The sequence below is a fragment of the Gorilla gorilla genome, chromosome 1, assembly GCF_029281585.2.
Source record: "Gorilla gorilla gorilla isolate KB3781 chromosome 1, NHGRI_mGorGor1-v2.1_pri, whole genome shotgun sequence".
Taxonomy (NCBI): Eukaryota; Metazoa; Chordata; class Mammalia; order Primates; family Hominidae; genus Gorilla; species Gorilla gorilla.
Window position 1 is genome coordinate 217,055,941 of NC_073224.2, and position 20,630 is coordinate 217,076,570.

At 52.0% G+C, this 20,630-nt stretch overlaps 1 protein-coding gene across 7 annotated transcripts in view; it reads right to left on the reverse strand.

Annotated features, from left to right (window-relative positions):
* EPHB2 (EPH receptor B2) overlaps window positions 1-20,630 on the reverse strand; it is a 206,997-nt gene that overhangs the window by 127,965 nt on the left and 58,402 nt on the right. For 5 of the 7 annotated variants that reach the window (XM_063701892.1, XM_055355247.2, XM_031011809.3 and 2 more), the window contains exons 2-3: window positions 7,108-7,172; window positions 3,516-4,200 (exon numbers count right to left, since the gene is read on the reverse strand). In XM_063701892.1, coding sequence (XP_063557962.1) covers window positions 3,516-4,200; window positions 7,108-7,172 — 750 coding nt within the window. Of the gene's footprint in view, window positions 1-3,515; window positions 4,201-7,107; window positions 7,173-13,969; window positions 14,180-20,630 lie in introns of those variants that run through there. The other 2 variants (XM_055355207.2, XM_055355154.2) reach the window with 2 other exon arrangements.

Here is a 20,630-nt window from a genome sequence, read left to right on the forward strand (position 1 = left end):
CTTGGCCAATGTTACTTGGATGTGAGCTGGAATCACCATTCCTGCACGTCCTGCTCCAGCGGGGCCAGTGCCTATGGGGCTTGGGCTGCAGCAGCCTCACATCTGGGTGACAGCAGCACAGGCCACAGCAACAGCTGGTGTCCTTCTGGGCTCCCTGAGCTCATTAATCACACCCTGACTGGACCCCACTCACACTCAGTGGATGGCTGGGCTGGGCTGAGGCCTTGGGGAGGCTTTCAGGTCCAGGGGAAGATGAGAGTGGAAGGGAGCCTGGAAGGGAGCCAGGGCTGGGCACACCTTAACCCTGCCCCACTTTGTACCCTCACCATCTGCAAGGAGTAGCTCTGACTCTGAGAACCTGCCTATGCCAGGCAGCCTCTAACATGGCCCCATGATCCCACCTCCTGGCATTCACACCCTGTGTAATTCCCTCCCCTGGGGTATGGGCTGAATTGGGTGACTTGCTTTTAATGCAGAGAATATGGCAGAAGTGGCAAGATGTCACTTCTGGATTAGGTTATAAAAGATTGTGGCTTCTGTCTTGGGTGTTTGCTGGTATTCTCTCTTGGCTCTCTCACTCTGGGGAATGTCACTGCACATGCAAGAGGCCCATGTGGTGAGGGACAGAGTCCTGCCAACAACCCCGTGAGTGACCTTAAAAGCAGACCCCTCCCTGGTCCAGCCTTCAGATGAAACTGCAGCCCCAGGCCACACCTTGAGTGCAACCTCATGGGAAAATCTGAGCCAGAAGAACCCAGCTAAACCACACCTGGATTCCTGACCCTCAGAAACTATGAGATAATGAACGTTTGTTGTTGTTTAGAGACAGGGTCTTGCTCTGTCACCCAGGCTGGAGTGCAGTGGCATAATCATAGCTCACTACAGCCTCAAGCGATCCTCCCACCTCAGCCTCCTAAGTAGCTGGAACTACAGATGCACATCACCACACCTGGCTAAATTTTTTCTTTTTCTTTCTTTGTAGAGACAGGGTCTCACTATGTTGCCCAGGTTGGTCTGAAACTCCTGGGCTCAAGCAATCTTCCTGCCTCAGCCTCCCAAAGTGCTAGGATTACAGGCATGAGCCACCATACCTGATCTGTTGGTTGTTTTAAACTGCTAAGTCTTGGAATAATTTTTATGCAGCAATAGGTAATGAATATACCTTCTCATCTGAATACCCCACCTGTCACAGTTCTTCCTACATCCCTCCTCCAGCCCTTAGCCATGGCCATACCAAAACTGCCTCCCTAATGGGCCAAGTTGATTCACGTTCCCAGGCCTTTATTCATGCAGCTCCATCCTCCAGCATTCCTGGGCCACCCACCCAAGACTCAGCTCCAATGTCACCTCCTCTGTGAAGCCTTCTGTCATTTTCTGTGCCCACTGTAGCCTGAGCAGTTCCTATTAAAACAAGTCTAACACATCACCACCTTTGTACATTTATATGTCTGTCTCCCTTGCTAGACTCTGAGCTCCAGAAGGCAGAGCCACAGTCTGATTCTTCTCTGTACTGCCTGATGCTCAACATAAGGTCTAACACAGAGCAGGCTCAGTAAAAGTTTGATGACTGAACAAACCATCAACAATGAGTGGCTGGTTTCCCATTCACTTGTTCTGCCACCCACACACTGTTTCACCACTGCCACCTTCCAAGGCTGTGCACTTTTATATCCAAGGACGTAAAACCAAATTTGTTATCTTCCCCAAGAAACCAGCCCTTTCTCCTAACTTGCCCATTTCTTTTCTAGAACCATCACCTTTCTGCAAGCTGGAATGCCCTGTTCCCTGTGACTCTTACCTCTCCTCCCTTTCCATCCTGTCTTCCTTCCCATCCCATCCCTTTCATTGGCAAAACATCCTTTGATCTCGCCTCTCCTCTTCCCCAGCACTGGTGGACGCCCCACTCCAGGCTGCCACTGTCTCTTGAGATGAAAACAATGGTTCCCTTATAGGCCCCTTCCTCCTGTCTCTGGCACCCCCATCTGTCCTTCTAGGTATCTTGAAAAGCTGCCTTGCTTGTCTCCGAGGGAGGAACCACAGAGCTGGTAGATTTAACAAGCATTTTATCACGTAAGGATCACTGCAACCACCCCCAGGCTAAAGTATATCTGGCCTTCTCCAAGGCCACTGGATTAGGGTCCGTCTTTAACCTGGCATCTGAGGCACCCCAGGATCTGGCCCCAACCTCTGAATCCAATGGGGAATGCAAGAGGACATGACACAAGTAGCTTCAAGTCCCCTATACCCCCAGCACCACCATTGCAGCTCACAGGCTGAGCATCTGGGCTTTGTACACATCATCTCATTTAGTTAACATCTATTAAGCACTTCCTGTGTACTGGAAACCATTACAAGTACTTTGCATGCCTCAAGTTCCTGACTCCTCACACCAGCCTAGGAAGGAGGGTTTTACACTTGGCCAAGGTGATACCGCTAGTGAGTGGAAGGGGTGATTTAACCCAGGTCCTTCAACCTTCACAGCCTTCTTAGCACCAGGGTGTACCTCTCACAAACTTCTCGTGTTTGCAAAGTTTGTTTGCAGACCACCTTCATGGTTCTTTACCATATTCAAACACCACTTATACTTACTTAATAGTTTTCCTTAAGCTAACAGTGTGGCATGGTGGTTAAGAGGGTGGGCTTTGGAATCCCAGATCCCCTACTTAGTCTCAGTTTAAGCTCTCCGAGCCTCAGTTTCTTCATATACAACAGTACTTTCTGTCACAGGGTCCTTGTGAGGATTAAATGAATTAAGTCATAGAAGTGCTCAGCACATCGTACAAGGGGAGTCGTGGGCCTGGCTCACAGTAAAATTGCACTTCTCCAACTCTTTGAATAGGAAGTAACCTTGTGACTTGCTTTGGCCAGTGAAATGTGCACAGAGGTTATGGCGGGGGCGCATTCCAGGTGGAAGCTTTAAAGCCGGTATTCCAACTGCCACACTCCTTCCATCCGTCTGCCCTGCAGATGGCCACATCCCTAATGGTGGTGCTCCATCCATTTGGCTCTCAGAGGGAGGAGTCCCAAGCTGATCCACAATGGACATGGAGCATTAAGGGGAGAAATAAACTTTTATTGTTTGGTCACTTCAGCATTGTCTGGTCTATACTGACAGAGTAAAAGCTCAAAAAATGTTAACTTATTCATATATAAATGTTACTTACTATAACATATGTTTTCTTAAAAGGGGAACCATATCACCTTTGTAAAGGAAGAAAAAGACACCACTTGACATACTCATATGATGATGTAAACAAAAAACCTTTATCCTGTGCCAACCCAGATTATCTGGTATACCACCTGCGGCATGTGCGCGGATCGTTTTCAGAAAGTGCTATATTCAAGTGCCTCCCTCTAAGAAGCTGAACGATGGTTGCCAGTTTGGAAACCCTGGCCCTAGAGTGCCTCATGGTCAGCTCTAAGCTTCAGAGGCCAGACCAAGTCTGCAGCCCGAGTCTGCAGCCAAGACCAGTTCTATGCATTTGCAGGGGCACGTGCCCCGCCCTGGCCCTTACCTCGGCAGACGGTGCCATTCTCAACGGCCTCGAAGCCTGCTTTGCACATGCAGCGCCCGATGGGCACCAGCCACTCGCCGTCCCCATTACAGTAGAGCTTGATGGGTACATCCACCTCTTCCGCATTGGCGATGCAGCTACCCCGGGCAGCCACCAGTGATGTGCTCTCAGCCCCCGACAGGGTTTCCTGGAAGATGGCGCCATTCTGGATGATGCGGGGGCACTTGCGGTAGAAGACACGCACGGCGATGAGGGACATGCAGCCGCCATAGTCCTGGAAGGCCAGGTAGAAGCCGCTGCGGGATACAGGTCCGAAGCTCCGCACCTCGGTGTTGATTTTCATGACACGGCCACCCAGGTCCACCTGGGAGAAGCTCTCGTCGGCTGCAATGGTATCCACCTTCACCCATGGATTCTCCATCCAGTTGGGGAAGGTCTTGGTGGCCGAGTCAAAGTCAGCCTCATAGTAATAGAGGTTGAAGGTCTCCTTGCAGGAGCCAGGCACGCTGGGGATGCTGCTGCAGTCACGCACCGAAAACTTCATCTCCACGTGGATGCGGTGGGCGCCACGGCGCCGGATAAACTTGGTCCGTAGCCAGTTGTTCTGGCTTGACTCAAACACGTTGCACACCTGGTACGTGCGGATCGTGTTCATGTTCTCATCGTAGCCACTCACCTCTTCCCACTGTGGGTAAAATGCTCGTCAGGTGGGGCGGTAAGGGCTCAGCCCCAGCACACACTCAGTCTAAGGTGGAAGACACAGACTCTGCCTTAGGGAATCCTCCAGTCTAATGGTGAAGACATCAGAGAATTCCCAATCTGATGGGGGAGACATGCCAATCAGGTGGGAAAGGCACACATCCTGCTCTTGGTATTCTGCTAGCTGACAGGGGAGACATTGCCCTTACTGTCAGGGGTACACTAATCTGATAAAGGAGACAGGGACCCTGGCCAGGAAGTTCCCACCTGGAAGGGGAAAATAGGGAGAACCCTTCCCCACTTAGGGAGCTCCTTCTGATGAAAGTAGACATAGCTTTGTGGTTGTGGGGACTACCAGTCTGATGGAGGAGACAGGACCTCTGCCCTCGGGGAGCTCCCTGTCTGACCAGGGAGAGACAGCCCTTGCCCTTGGGAACTCTCGGTCTGATGGAGGAAGACAGTCCTCATCCTCAATGAACGCCTAGGATGATGGGGAAGACAGGGTCCTTCCCCATGAGAACAGCTCTGCTCTGGGGCTTTCAGCTGCTAACATTTCCTCTTGGGTACCTGGAGGGAGGCTGCCCACCCTTCCTGCCTGGGGAGAGTACTCCTGTACCCTCACTGGGGCAGCCTGGGCTCTCACAAACCCAGCAGAGAGATGCTAAGCCTCACTGCTGCAAGGGGCTGGGCCAGGTGGTGGAAAGTTGGGGCAGGAAGGGCCTAGGGCCCGGGTTACCTCCTCACACTCGCGGACCAGGCTCCTTCCCACCGCTGAGTCTTTTGCACACTTCTGTGCCCTCCTGGGGCATCGTCTCTGGTCTCCTCTGCAGCAGGCTCTCTGGCTGCCTGCTGTTTGCATTCACCAACTTTCCCGAGGGCCTTCGGGAACAATCTCCCTGCGTGAGTGCCCAGTACACTCAGCCCTCTTGGGCCAGTGTCAGTGGGACTGAGAGCTTGCTGAGGGAAACCACCCCTCCTGTCCTTCTCCCGTATCCCCTTTGGTGTTGGCTGGCTTCACCTGGGGTAGACCCAAAGGAGCCCCAACAGCAGAGTCCCCTCTCCCATCCATGTCTGGGGATGGGCACCCTAACAGGATCTTATTTCTTTGGTGTGATTATCGCACATGGTCTGTATGGTTAGACCCCTTTTACAGAGGATGAGGGAGTAGAGACTAGAAGTGAGGTCATTTGACCCAGGTCACACAGACCCAGAGCTGTTCGTGTGGTTGCCTGTGCTGCCTGGAAACACAAGGACCCCAAGTGTGCCCCAGGAGTCCTGGGTTCTAGTCCCAGCTCTACTAACTTGATGAGTGGCCTTGGGCAAGTCATTTCTCCCTCCTGGGCCTCCAGTTGCCAAATGTGACTGTGGGGGTGGCAGCTGATGGAAGAGGTGTCACGCTCAAGTGGGTGTCCTTTATCCTGTGCCACTCAGATTCCCTGGGCCAAGTCTGTGCGTGTGGAGCAGGGGCTGGCAGCCTGGGGAGGGTCAGGTGCGATGAAGGGTGAGTACACATGGGGAGGGCAGGTCTGGAGCTGACTGGCTCAGCCTCTTCTTCAATGGCGACTCTGAAGCTCCCTACATTGCATTAATTTTTTTTTTTCTTTTTGGTGGCACCATGTGACAAAGTCAGCCCCTTGTTACAACCGCTGCTCTTCTTCAGAACTTAATTAGAACACTTAATTAGAGCACTCTGCCTTTCTCCCCTCTCTCTAATTAACATGCGGAGGCCCTGCAGCCTAAACACCCCAAATAATTGCGTCCGGGGGCCCTGCAGCCCAGCCTGGCCTCATTACTGGCAGGGTGGGGCTGTGGGCCCAGCCGCCTTCGCAGATGGAAAATTGGTGACAAGAAAGAGCCACAGAAAGCGGCCTGACCCTGGGGCCCTGCCTATTGAGAGCACAGGCCTGGGGGGTGGGGGGAATGCAGTTCCCTGGGGCAGCAGCTGAGTCCCAGCGGAGGAACTGGGGTGGGGGGAAGGGAAGGGCTGGGTTATAGAGTCCAGAGACTGCGGGGATGAGGGATGAATATTCAACTTCATGACAATGACAATGATGATGATGATTATAGCTACTCTTGACTGGGAGCCCAATCTATGCCCGGCATTGTGTTAGACACTTTGCAGAAAAACCTCGCGACAGTCTTGTGAGGTCTAAAACATCATCACCATTTTATAGATGAAGAAACTGAAGCTCAGAGAGATTAAGGAAGTGCCCCAAATCACACAGCTGGTGAGTGGCAGAGCTAAGACAGATTTTCAGGAGTATTTGACCCCACAGTCTGTAACTTATGCCAGATTTTGCTCTTGGAGAGCTCACAGCATAGACCCTAGGATGATAAGAACCAAAGGAGGGGGAGCTTTGTGTTATGGGGACCCAGAAAGCGGGCAGAGAGAGCTCAGTCATAGTCCTGAATACAAACCTTAGCCCTTCACTTATTATCTATAGGGCCCTGGGCAGGTGGCTACACCTTTCTGAGCCTCAGTTTTCTCATCTGTAAAATGGAGATAATTCCTCTCCATGGGATCAGAGATGATGTGTATAAAGGTACTTAATACAGTATCTGACATAGAATGGGTACTCAGGAAACGACAGTTCACTGTCTTCATCTGTAAAACGGGGGTAGTGAGAGCACCTACTTCTCAGCCTTGCCCTAAGGATTCCACGGGATAAAGGCTGAAAGCATCCAGCCTGTTGTCATGGTAACTGGCTCCATCAATGGTAGGGGATCATGGCTCCATCAATGGTAGGGGATTGGGAGGGTGGGGCTGAGAGAGGCCTGGCTCTGGGCCCTGAAGAGGGGGAAAGGGGTTAGAATATGAGCGGGCATTCGGGCCCTGCAGCAGGGCTTGAGGGATCCTGGGGACCAATGCAAGGTTTGGGGACCACTGACTCACCCCTGATGGAGGATGCACCATCCAGCCCAGCTCAGCAGTCGCTGTAGTGGAGTCCATTAGCGTTTCTGTGGGGAGAGCAAAGAGTCACCACCCCGACCCACCTACCAGGCGCTGTCAATCTTTCTGTTGGGCCCTCATCCTTCTTCTTCTTTTTTTTTTTTTTTTAGACGGAGTCTGGCTCTGTCGCCCAGGCTGGAGTGCAGTGGCGTGATCTCGGCTCACTGCAAGCTCCGCCTCCCATGTTCAGGCCATTCTCCTGCCTCAGCCTCCCGAGTAGCTGGGACTACAGGCGCCTCCAACCACGCCCGGCTAATTTTTTGTATTTTTAGTAGAGACAGGGTTTCACCGTGTTAGCCAGGACGGTCTCGATCTCCTGACCTCGTGATCCGCCCGCCTCGCCCTCCCAAAGTGCTGGGATTACAGGCGTGAGCCACCGCGCCCGGCCAGACCCTCACGGCCGGGCCCTCATCCTTCTTTACTGAAAGCCCCGCCTACTTCCATTGCCCCAGTCATCTGACTCTAACTCTCCAGACTGCCCTCGGTTTAGACTCCGCCTCTCTACTCCATTATCCCGCCTACCCCCACAGCCTAGCCAATCATCTGATGCCACTCCTCTAGGCCCCGCCCCTCCAGGCCAAGTCCACCCTTACATCATGGTCAGGCTCTACCTCTAGGCCAGTCTAGTCTCACTAACCTAGGTACTGTCCTTCCCTTCCTTTTCTGGACGAGGAGGGTCTTACATCCACTAAACCTGGAGTCTACTGGATGGGTTTCTGAGGGTCTGCCACTAAACCCTTGATATTTTACATCAAACTCTGGGATCTGTTTGCTTTTCAGCTTGCATCAAACTCTCAAAAACTGGAACTTGGGCCTTAGAGGGGCTGTGCTTGTGTCCCAGCTGAGACCCCTCAGTTTCCCCTCGTTGCTCCTCTGGCGCACACATCTTGTCAGGACACTCTCCCTTTCTCTAGAAACCTGGAGTCTTCCATCATGTTCCTATCACTGGGGCCCCTCCCCCAGGGCTCAGGCAACTCTGCCCCCAGGACAGGGTCCCGGGAGTGGAGAAGTGTTGAGAGCAAGCACTGCACCCAGTAGGGGCCAACTGTCACATGGCCTGTGGGGGTTCAGGAGACATGTCAGCACCTGGACCATCCTGGGCCCCACTTGCCTCCCCCGATTCCAGCAGCTGCAGGGAGCCACGTGGCCTAGGGGGAAGAAGAGCCACATGGCCCTAGAGACCCCCATTCTCCCCAGGTCAGGTTCAGGACCCCTGTCCTCTACCCCTTCCTTGCCTCTCTGGCTTCCAAACACTTTCTGAATGGAATTGCAATACACCGAATGAATTTAAATGGACCCCTTTCAAGCGTTCATTCAACAAAATATCCTGATGCCCATTATGTACCAGGCACTGCACTGGGCGCCCTGAGAGAGAAAACCGTGGCTAGCAAGACCCTACCATGGAGCAGTTCCTGGTCTGGTAGTGGAGATGAGGTGTGAATATAAATAGCTATGAGAGAGTAGGGGGAGAGACCTAGAAGGTCACAGTGACACCACCTCGCTCAGTGAGAGTGGGTGAGAGGTATGCTTGCTGCCATGCTCCAATTCTGTGCCCAGGGCAGGCATCACTCATCAATCCCCATACTGTGGCCACATGATGCTTCTTGCCACAGTGTTCCAGGAAACAAATACGAACCATTTGAGATGCTATCACTGGTCCAGCCCAATCGCCTCCTTTCGGAGACAGGGCAACTGAAGCACAGGGATGAGAAGGGGCTTCCAAAGATTGCATAGGAGTTGGTGACACAGTGGGAAGTGCAGGTGTCTTGCCTCCTAGCCTATAAACTTTTAGGCACTTGAAACAATTAGTTTGATGGTCTGGGCTAAATGACAAGGACCAGGAGATTGGGGCTGTGTGCCCAGTGTCTAGGCAGCTGAGAAGGTCCAAATGGCAGATAATTAGGGCTTGAACTATGGCAGGGGTGGAGGGGATAAAGGGTGGGGACAGGAGGAAGCATTTGGTCAGAGGTGACCCCAGTCAGACCCATGAGCTGACAAGAGAGGATGCAGAAGTGTCCCCACAACTGCCTGTGGCTTGTGTCCCTGTGCACTGGCATCCCCATGACTGCCTGTGGTCACTGTGTCCCTTTGCACCGGGGGCTGGCACAGGGAGGGGGTGTGGGGTAAGGGTGCCAGGGACGGTAGAGCCAGTGCCAAGGGCATCTTTTTGATGGCAAATTGGAGGGAAGTTCTATTATGCAGCTTTGGAGCTGAAAAAAAGGTTCCTTTTCACACTCCGAATGCTACAGATTTTTCTTCCTGGAGAGAACAAGGGCTGAACTTTTAACCTGTTTTCTCTCATTGGCCTCAGCCAGAGACGCGCCAAGCCGGGCTCTCTGCCTGGGCCCAGGGAACAGCTGCTGGGAGCTGTGTCGAACAAGGCAGAGGAGAGACTCTGCTTGGGACAAGAAGAGGGTCGGGCAGGGGAGGCAAGCCCGCCAAGCAGGTGGCCCCATCCCTTGGCTAGATTCCTGGGCTGACCCAGAGGCCAAACACTAGAGGATTCCATGGCCCAGAGAAGGAGGGGCCAAGAACTGACATCCTCATCGTACAGGTGGAAACTTGGGCTCAAGGAGGGCAAATGGCTTGCCCAAGTCACACACTAAAAGTTGGTGCTCACACTCTGGGCTCCCAAGAAGCTTAGGGTGGGGGGGCCCACTGTCCCCCTGTGTCTTCTACCTCTCCTGGCCCAAAGCAGTGGCCCAAAGCAGTGGGAGGATCTCAGAAGGACTGGAAGTAAATGGGCTGGCTGGGTTGCAGACACAAAGGGAACGCAAAGGACATGAAGTTTGCAGATCCCCTTGGGAGGAGGTAGAGGGCCGGCATCTCCTCTGCTCCCTTCTCCTGTGCCACTCCTGGCTTTGCCTGGAGGCCTGGCTCTGGGAAACCTGTCACCCCTCTGGGTTGTGGCAGGAGGCAGCACAAGCATGCTCTCTCCCCAACCTGGTCTTTTGCTTTTCAATTTTAACACCTCCCTCTACCTCTGCACAAAGGCAAATGAGCAGATGAGCAGAGCAGACAGACCTGAGCTCTGGAGGTAACAGAGATCTGGATTCTAATACCAGTTCTGTCCCTTCCTTGCCTGGTAACCAATATCACTTGCCATAAAAGGAAGGAAAATAAACACAGACTATTACAAATGGACCTTTTGAGGCGGGCAGATCACTTGAGGTCAGGAGTTCGAGACCAGCCTGGCCAACATGGTCAAACCCCGTCTCTACTAAAAATACAAAAATTAGTCAGGCATGGTGATGCACACCTGTAATCCCAGCTACCCCGGAGGCTGAGGCATGAAAATTGCTTGAACCCAGGAGGCAGAGGTTGCAGTGAGCTGAGATTGCACCATTGCACGCCAGCCTGGGCGACAGAGCAAGACTCTGTCTAAAAAACAAAACAAAACAAAACAAAACAAAACAAAACAAACAAACAAACAAATGGACCTTTATTTGTTCTACCTCTTGTTAAACCTCAGTTTCCTCATCTGGAAAATGGCCAAAATACCTTCCGAGTCTGGAAGTATAGCAGCTTGGAGCCCAGCACAAAGTAGATCCTCACTTAGTAACAACAGCTGCTGTTTTTAGATGGTGTGCAGTGCTTTTTGGCCCACCCAGTGCCTGCACATACTGCTTCCTCCTTTGGGCTTATTAGGTGCCCCTGAAAGCAAAGGCAGGCCCAAGAGGCTCCAACTTAGTCTGCCTGGCCTCCCCCACCTCCCAGATATGCCTGCCAACATCTGACAAGCATCAGTCTCTTGCTCCGTGGCTATAGCCTCCATGGAGCCCGTCCCAGTCCATCTGATGCTGCTTTCCCTGGGGTGCCCTGAGTTTCCTCTTTGTTCCTCTCAAACTAAGCACAAAAGTCAAATTCTGTTCTCTGGGGAATCTGGAGTTAATAGTTATTGCCTCAAGAACTTAGTGGGTTCAGGAAACCAAGCTCTGTTTCCACCACCATCACATCCTTTTTCCACCCTGTAACACACCAGACGTCTCCCCTCCAATCCCAAAAATCTACAAAGGGAGAGAACTCACATCTGCTGAGACCCTATTAGGAGCCAGAATCTCTCACCAACATTCTCACAACAATGCCAAGAGGTACTTGATACTGTCCCATTTCATAGATGAGAAAGTTGAGGCTTCCAAAGCCTCAGGAACTTGCCCAAGATCACACATCTATTCCACCCTCAAGCTGCACTCCAGTTAGCTATGAGTAGGTGGAGAGACTGGCCGTCTCACTCCGCACAGACAATGTGGTGTTTTCTCACCCTTGTACCTCACACATACTGTTCCTTCTGACCTTCTCACCTCTACATCTTCTTTGCCTGCCCTAATGTTCATCTGTGAAGTCTCAACTCAGGTCACCTCCTCTAGCAAGTCCTCTTAAATCCATTCTGCCCCAAAGCTCTGCAGCCACGGGTGCTTCAAGATATCCCGGCACTTGAAGATATTCTGGGTGGTAACTACCCCTATTTGCTATCATCTCCCAAAGCTCTGTGGTCCCCTGAGAGGTGGTGCTGGGTCCTGGTCCTGGGATCCCTAAGACCTAGCACAGGGCTTGGCACACGGGCCTCCTCTCCCCATCTGCAAGGCTTGAGCATACGCCAGTGTTCTGCTCCACTAGGGTTGCCCAGGCTTGAGCCTTTCATACAGACAACATTAATGACTTTAGCCATTTCCAGCTACAATCTGTACAATTATTTAGTTACTACTTTTTCTTCCACTTGACTCCTTTTCTTTCTTAAATGCATCTTAAAGAGGAAAAAGCGTAATCATGATTATAAATGGAAAACCAATATCTCTTGCCATAACAGGAAGGAAAATAAACACAGACTACTACAATTAAAAATGTTTGTCTGCAAAGTATGGAACATCATTTCACTTCCCATACTTTGGGAGCTGCTGGGCTCCCTCGAGCTGCCTCTGAAGCTCTGGAAATGTTTCTATCTCCATCCCCACTGTGACGGTGACAATCTCTCATGCAGGGGAAGCTGTTGTCACTGTACACAGATAATTAATCACCACACTATGTGGCTAAGATCACAATGAGGATGTGCATGGTTTATTGCAGGTTACAGGAAATGAATATGGAAGGAGGGGAATAAAATGCCAAATTTAGGGATGGCTTCCAGGAGAACGTGATGCCTGCATGGAGGCTTAAAGACTGGGTGAGTGGGGAGTGACTGATGTGGAGTGGGAGGGGCACGCTAGGCAGAGGGGAAGCAGAGGCAAAGGCCAGGAGGTGAGCTGAGCCACAGCGGGGTTTGTGGGAATCAAGTGCTGGCTGAAGGGTGGGGCTGGAAGTGGTGGGAGCTAAGAGCTGAGCCTGGAGAGGTTAAGCAGGGGCTGCCCAGGTAGCACAGGCCAGGGCCATGAACGGTTAGCAGCTCTCTGAGGCCCCTCTGCTGGATCATCCCTGTCTCCCCACATCCTTGCCAGCCTCGCTGGCACCACCCACTTCCCACTCTGCCAACTGTGCCATTTCACCTGCCCTTAGGCCCTCCCACCCTATTGAAATGTCCGGTTCCCAGACCTTGGCTGCTCTTAGTGCCCATTTAAAAAAATCCCAATGGATAGATGAAGAAAGAGGCTACACAGATTCTTAGCATCCAGGCAAAAGCTGGAACTAGGGCCACCAGCCCAGAGCATCTTCCTCAGTGTGAAAACGGGGGCCCAGCCATGGGAGTGACTTTGGCTCTATCCCTACCGTACCCACACCCCCTCTCCTTCCTGGAGGCTGCACAGAAGAAAGCAATCAGGAGGCCCTGACTGCCGGGCTGGGGAGGCCCGATGGCCCCTCTGGCTATGTGTGAATGAGCAGTGTACATTTCAGAAATATTTGAACTTAAAGGGGAGACACACTGAAGTCGTTAGCGTTGGGCTGAAAGGAGGTGGCTGCAGGGGGGCTGCCTGCTCTCAGGCTGGAGCGGGTGGTTGCCCCCTATTCTCCGATCCACCCCTAGCCAGCTCTGTCTGATCCCCTTGTGGGCTATAATTCTCTAGGACCACAGATGCTGTTTGTCTGCACTAATGACAGTATGTGAGTGTTCCAAAGTCATGAAGAAGAAACTTTCATTAAGCACCTATACGTGCCAAGCGCTGGCCAGGGCCCTCTAAATGCCATTTCAGGCGCAACCTCCAGAAGTATATACTATTATTAACCCCATTTCACAGACGAGGAAACTGAGGCCAGACAGGAGAACCAACCTGCATAAGTGCACACAGGCAGGGCTAGGACTGGAACCCACATCCATCTATTTTCACAACTGTGTTATTTTTAAGATGCCATGGCCATAGCCTTAAAAAACAGACAACACAAAACAACAAAGTCGTCAGGGCTTGTGTGTGTGCATTTATCTTCTCTCTCTGCATGGGCCTGTGTGAGAATAGCAAGGGGCAGGAGGAGGGCAGCAGGAGAGTGGGACATAGACTGCCCAGGCCAGAATCTTGGCTCTGGCACTCTAGTGTATAATTGCAGGAATGCCAGTTCTGCTCTCTGGGCCTCAGTTTCCACATCTGTAAAATGGGTCATTGTGAGAATTAAATGACACCATGTAGGTAAGTCCTGTTCTTCTGATGTCTCCCAGGGCCCACATGTAGGGGAGGTCTGCATCCACCTTGTTCACCGCTGTACCCTCAACACTGAGAACTAGGCCTGGCACTAGCACATGCATCCAACCTCCACACAGCAGCTGGGTGATGTTCCTAAAGTCCATGTGTGATCGCCCTTCAGAGCTCCTGCTGCCTGAAGGATCAAGTCCTAGCTCTTAACAAGGTACTCGAGGCCCCTGCCAAGCAGGCCAGCTAATTACCTTCCAGCCACCGTCTTCCGTGTCTCTCGTATCCAGCCATCCAAAATTTCCTCCTGCTTGCAGAAGTCACTTTACCTCCCTGAACACTGGCGACTTGACCTTCCTAGATTTTTCTGCCTGGAACGCCTGGCCCTTCTTGCTTTGTTAGCCTGGCTAACTTCTCTTCCAAAACTGAGCTCAAAGCCTCCTTCTTCCTTCTTCCTGGCAGCTGTCCTGACTCCTCCTGCTCTGGCTGGGTTAAGTAACAAAGTCATGGTCATTCAATGAACATCTCCTCCACCCGATGTGTGCCAGGCCCTGAGCCAGGCACTGGAGACACAGAGGCAGATCAGCAGGCCCTTCCCTCAAAAAGCTCCCAGACTAGTGCCCGACGTGTGAACTTACTGCAGGGAGAGGCGGAGTGAGACGGCTGGTCCCGGCCAGGAGCCAGGAAACCCAGAGGAAGAAGGGAGTAGCTTTGAGCAGGAAATTTGGAAAGGCATCTCAGAGGAGGTGGCATGTGAGCTGGGAGGAGAGGGAAGGGCACGCCACATACAGGGCCCAGCAGAATCAAAGGCACAGAAGTGTAAGACATCGGGGAAGGCTGGGCAATCGTAAAACTGATGACTGGCTCTCAGTGGTGGGCTGTAGGCCAAGCGCTTAGCACTCATTATCCCATTTCATCGTTAACTATTTGTGAAGTAAGTACTTTAGGATCTCCCTTTACAGATGGAGAAATCAAAGTTTGGAGAGGTTGTTCAAGGTTTCCATGGCCAGGAAGCGATGGAGCCGGGTCTGCCTTGCACCAAAGCCCATGTCCTTAGCCACTGCGCCATGCTGGAGTGTCCGTCCCATGTAGTGGGAGCAAAATGCTTCACAGAAGGAGATGGTAGCACAGGACAGGGTGCCAGAATGTGGAGGGCCTCTCAAATGTGGGGCTAAGGAGGTTGGGTCTTCTCCCATAAGCAGCAGGGAGCTATGGAAGATTCTTGAAGAGGGTAGTGATGTGGTCCGCTCTGAGAACCACTAGGTCACAGAGTGGTCTTGGCAGAGGAAATTAGGCTAGAATTGGGGGCCAGCTGGGGGAAGGGTTGAAGCTGAAGATGAACAGACACCCCGCAGCTGCACCCACGGGTCTTCGCCTACAGACTGACCAGTGGCCTGTAGCCTAGGCAGCAAATCAGCCTGGTGTGAGACCCATGCAGCAGATACCAGCCCAGGCTCTTCCCAGCGGTTCCTGTTGCACCCTGTCTGGGGCTGGTGGGGCTGAGGTGGCCTGAAGCTAGGCCTGGCTGGGATCTCATGGCCTGGTAAGATGCCATTCACAGCCTGGAGGCCTGACCCGGACTGTCCACGGTCACAGCACTCTTTTCATGGTCCAAGTTAGAAATTCCAGGAGAAGACAAGGACACTGACAAGCTTGGAAGAGTCACTTCACCTCTCTGAGCCTCTGTTTCCTCATCTGTAAAATGGAGATGACAAAATCCTTGCTCTGTATACTTCACTGCATTGTTTTGAGGATCAAAGGAGGTACTGGGAGCCAAAGGTTTTTACAGTATGCAAAGGCTGGACCATACAGAGCCATAGGGAAAGGTGGTGGAGGCCACCTAGGGGCAGGCACTTCATCGATATTGTCTCATTTACATCCCAGAGCAAACTTATGGGGAAACCAAGGCTCAGAGAGATCAAGGACTTCCAAAAGGCCACAAGGCCAGTAAGGGGCAGGGTAAAATTTGATCCCTTTGGTCTGATCCCAGAAGCCACTAGACTATGCTGCCTCAGGAAAGGGAAGGAAGAATCACTGCTTTCATCTACCAGTGCTGTCGTTGCCAGGCTCTGAGCTAAACCCTCTGCACGCCCTGTAAGGCCCATACCTTTATCCCATTGTACAGATGACGAAACTGAGACTGCAGAGGCTCAGAGATCTGCCCCAAGTCCTATAGCCAGAACGAAGCCAAGCTGAGATTTGAACCCAGGCCAGCCTGACTGAGTTTCCTGAGCCCTCTCCTCTATAAACATCATGAGAATGGGAGCCCAGGATGGCCTTGGGTTCACTGGCCCAAAGCAAGGCAAGAGGTGGAGATGCCAGAGAAGCCCCTGACTAGCTCCTAGAAGAATGCAGATTTTCTAAAGTGAAATCTACCAACTAGCAGCATGTTGTTTTTCTGCTTCGGCCCCCTGCTCAGCCCTCAGTCTCGAGGAAAGAGAACCCGGCTAATGTAAAATCCTTCTGCCCGAGGACTCTCATAGCACACACCCCTTCTCGTCCTCCCACCACTCAGAGGCCCTTCTCTGCCTCGGTTGCCTGCTTGGAGCCTGCTCTTGTTTTCTCAGGCCCAGGCGGAGGAGTCCCTGTGACGCCAGCTCCTCTGCTCTGTCCCCTGCCTGCCTGCCGCTGGCCTGGGCATCCGCCAGCGCCGGCCGCCCCGGCTGAAACCCAATCCTCCGGGCCAGCCTGGCTGCTCACTAACAGCGGGCCACATTGTGCAGCCACGGCTTTGGGAGAGTTTGGATTCGCTGCTTGGGGACCCACTTAACCTCGGCAAAGGACAGGATGATGGATGGGGGTCTGGGACGGGGTTGCTGGGGGTGGGGTGGGTGGTAAATGAACACCAGGGCTTGCTGGGGAAGGGAAAGAAGGGAGGCAGGGACGGGAACAGCCCTGGACACATTAAGCGCTCCTTTAGTTCCCATGACAACCCTGAGGGACGCCTGCTACTGGTCCCATTTTAGGTGACTTGACCAAGGCCACATAGTGAATCAGAAACTGAACCCAGGCCAGTCGCCCTCAAGCCTTCCCAACACACCAGGCTGCATCTCACAGCCAGCATTTGCCCAGTGATTTTTTAATTTTTAAAGCCTTTTTACTTAAATGAACCCACAGTTTTCACATCTATTCAGCAGGTAAAGAAGTATCATCATGGCAGCTGGCATTACTGGGCAGCTACCGTGTGCATGGAACAATGCCTGCCACGTTAATACTCATCTCCTGAGATCCTAACGGGACCCACTGAGGGAGGACCAATCGTCAGGGCCATTTTACAGAAGAAGGGAGGAAAGCTCAGAGAGGCAGTCACTTGCAAGACGCGGCAGAGCTGAGATACCCTCAGGCTGGCTAATGAAGGCAGGGGGCCTGGGGACCCCAGTTGCTTATAGCTGCACCCCTTCTGAGTGGTTCTAAATTGTGTGCCTCTCCCCTCTGCCCACTGGACACAGCCTCACTCCACAGTTGGCACTCGAGGTGCTGTTCCTTCTCCCTGCCATGTCCCTCGCCCTCCTGGCCTGCCTAGGACACTCAGACATGTTCATTAAGACCCATCTCAAATGTCTTCTCCTCTGAGAAGGCTTCCCTAATGACCCTGGCACTGGGGCTCCCAGAGTCCTATATGTGTCTCCCATCATTATACTTGTCACCTTGTCCTGCAACTTTCTTTTACTTCTCTGTCCCTCAACTGGACTCTAAGTGCCTTGTAGGCAGGGCCGAGTCTCGTTCACTGTGGTAGCCACCAGCCTCTCTATTAAAACCACCTTACTCCTGATCACCCAGGCCCACCCAGACCTTAAATGCTCTTTCCTGCTGACATCATCAGTCTGGGTGTCTGAGCTGTTCCTCCAGGAAATGCAGTCGCTGGTATCAAGATGGCTCCACACAGTAGATAATCCAAAGTACTTATTGAGCTGAGCTGTCACACATATTATCTGTTTTGATGCTCACAATGCCCCATGCGATAATTGATTATTGTCACCACTTACCCACCCATCTATCCATCCACCTACCCACCCTGTCACCCTATCCATCTGTCCCACTCCACTCACCCAGTATTCTACCACCTGTTCATCCACTAGTATCTCACATATGTATCCATTCATATTCCTACTGAACCAACCTCCCTTCATCCCTTCCTTCCTGCAGATGGGGGAAATAACCTTCAGAGAGGTTAAGTAACCTGCCCAACATCACACAGCGAGTACACGGCAGATCCAGGAGCTGAACCAGGTACTCTTTTAATCACTTTGCTATGTGGCCTCTTAGCTGTCTCACTTTATTTCTAACTGTACTGTTGCATGCAGGTTTAATCTTATAAGTCACCTCAAATCCCTCTGCATGTGAATGGAGTATAAATTACAAATCAATAAGACACAGGCCACTGTAAGTCCAAGCTGGGGTCTCTTGGGTTGGAGTCAATTAGCAAGCCTGCTGCAGGACCTGCTGGGACTTGATGTATTTGCCTAATTGGCACTGGTTTCCCCCAGTGAAGGACAATTAACTCAAATCCCAGAACCCAGACCACCCCTCTGCTTCTGGGCAGGGTGTCAGGCATTTAGCTACATGAAATTTACTGTTTATTCATTCACCCATTGACCCATACGCCCACTCATCCATCTATCTTTCCAACCATCCAATCCTTGCAATCATCCATAAACTATCTTGACATCTGCTCACTCACCCACCTACCTATTTACCCATCCGCACACATCTATACGCTTATCCATCTGCCCGCCCGTGTACCCATCCATTCACTTACCCAGCATTCCACCCACCCACACACTCACCTATCCATCCATCCATCTATTTGTCGAATCACCCAATCCAAGCAGCTATTTATGAAGTCATTCTGCCATCTTGCCTTCCACTCACCGATCTATCTATTCATCTACTCATTTTCTCATTTACCACATTCATCTGTCTATCCTTACACCACCAATTTATCCACTCACCCCTATGCCCAGCATCCCACTTCGGTTTTTTCCCTTCCTCTGAAGCAACCTCCCTCCCTACCTCTCTTCTTTCCATTCATCTATCCACTCGCCCATTCATTTACCTGTCCATCCATTCACATCACTCATTTATACATCTATACATCTGCTATCCACTCCTCCCATCCAGCCAGCCTGCATATGTTGAACACCTACTATGTGCCAGGCCCATGCTGAGTACTGGAGAATCAGGCTCTATGCGGTGGCTCACGCCTGTAATCCCAGCACTTTGGGAGGCTGAGGTGGGTGAATCGCTGGAGCTCAGGAGTTCCAGACCACCCTGAACAACATGACAAAACCCCGTCCCTACTAAAAATACAAAAATTAGCTGGGTGTGGTGGTGCATGTCTGCAATCCCAGCTACTTGGGAGATTGAGGCACGAGAATCAACTTGAACCCAGGAGGCAGAGGTTGCAGTGAGCTGAGATCTCGCCACTGCATTCCAGCCTAGGTGACAGAGTGAATGAGACTCTGTCTCAAAAAAGAAAAAGAAAAAAGTATTGGAGAATCAAAAATAGATACTATCACTGACTTGAAGAAATTTACTGATTTGGAGCAAACCCTAAGCCCTGTTTGGCTCCTGCCACTAGTTCCCAAGCACTTTCCAAGCTCCACATTCTACCTGTGGATTGGGCCCTTGCTGAGTCTGGCATCCTGGGCTCTGTTCTGTGGCCCTGGAACCTGGCTTCCCTTTGCATTCAGATAGCCTGCTTCACGAGGACCCCATCTGGCCTGTGAATCTGTTGTCCATATCACATTATGGATATGGACATGGCTGGGCCCCATCCCACCCCAAAGAGGGGCCAGTGAATGGTAACTTAAACCAGGTTCAGCCTCACCCCTACCACAGTCCCCTGTCCTACAGTCTGTAAGGGGGATCCCAGACATAAGGGGTCCCAGTCTATAAGGGGGATCCCACAGCAAAGGAGGAATCCTAACCCTGCCTGGAGGTTAGAGGAGACTTCCCAAGTGAGTGGCAACTGGCTTGAACCCCAAACTGAGTAGGAGACAGCAAGGCAAAAGGAGGAGGGAAAGAGGAAGCACCAGGAGAAGGGGAAAAGGTGTCTCGGGCAGAAAGAACAGCTTGTACAAAGGCCGGGAGGAGAGAATGATCAGGGCCCCTTCAAGAACCTGCAGGAGGGAGAAGGAAGGCCTAGGAGAAAGAGAACTCCAGACACCACAAAGAGTCTTTTTTTTTTTTTTTTTTTTTTTAATGGAGACAGGATCTCTCTCTGTTACCTAGGCCAGAGTGCAGTGGCAGCGTGACTCACTGCAGCCTCAACCTCCAGGGCTCAACTGATCCTCCCACCTCAGCCTCCTGAGAAGCTGGGACTACACGTGTGATCACCATGCCCTGCTTGCTTGCTTATTTATTTATTTAGTAGAGACTGGGGTCTAGCTATGTTGCCCATGCTGGTCTTGAACTCTTGGTCTCATGTGATCCTCCCACCTCGGCCTCCCAAAGTGCTGGGATTACAGGTGTGAGCCACTGTGCCTGGCCTCACAAAGAGTCTTGAATACCAGGTTGAAGGACTAAGACTTCATCCCTAAGACAGCAGAGGACCACAGAAGAAGTGGCCTGACAGCTGTTGCTGTGTTCTCTTGTGTAAAGGATCCATGTTACAGATGAGGAAACTGTAGGATCAGAGAGGTATGGAGGGCTTCTCCAGGCCACACAGCTGGTCAGGAGCAGAGAAGAGATTCCACTTTAGGTCTGATGGCTCCAAAGCCCTCGCTCTTTCTGAGAGAGGCTGCTGCCTCGGAGGAGACGTTTCCAGAATGCCTGCATCCCTCCCACAGTAACGCTTGGCTCCAGGACCGCCTCTGCAGCCCTCGGCAGTGTGGATGCAGTGACAGAACACCCCAGGGTGCCATCTCTGCTCAGTGTGACTCCCTGGGCTCTCTTGCCAACCACACCTGGCAT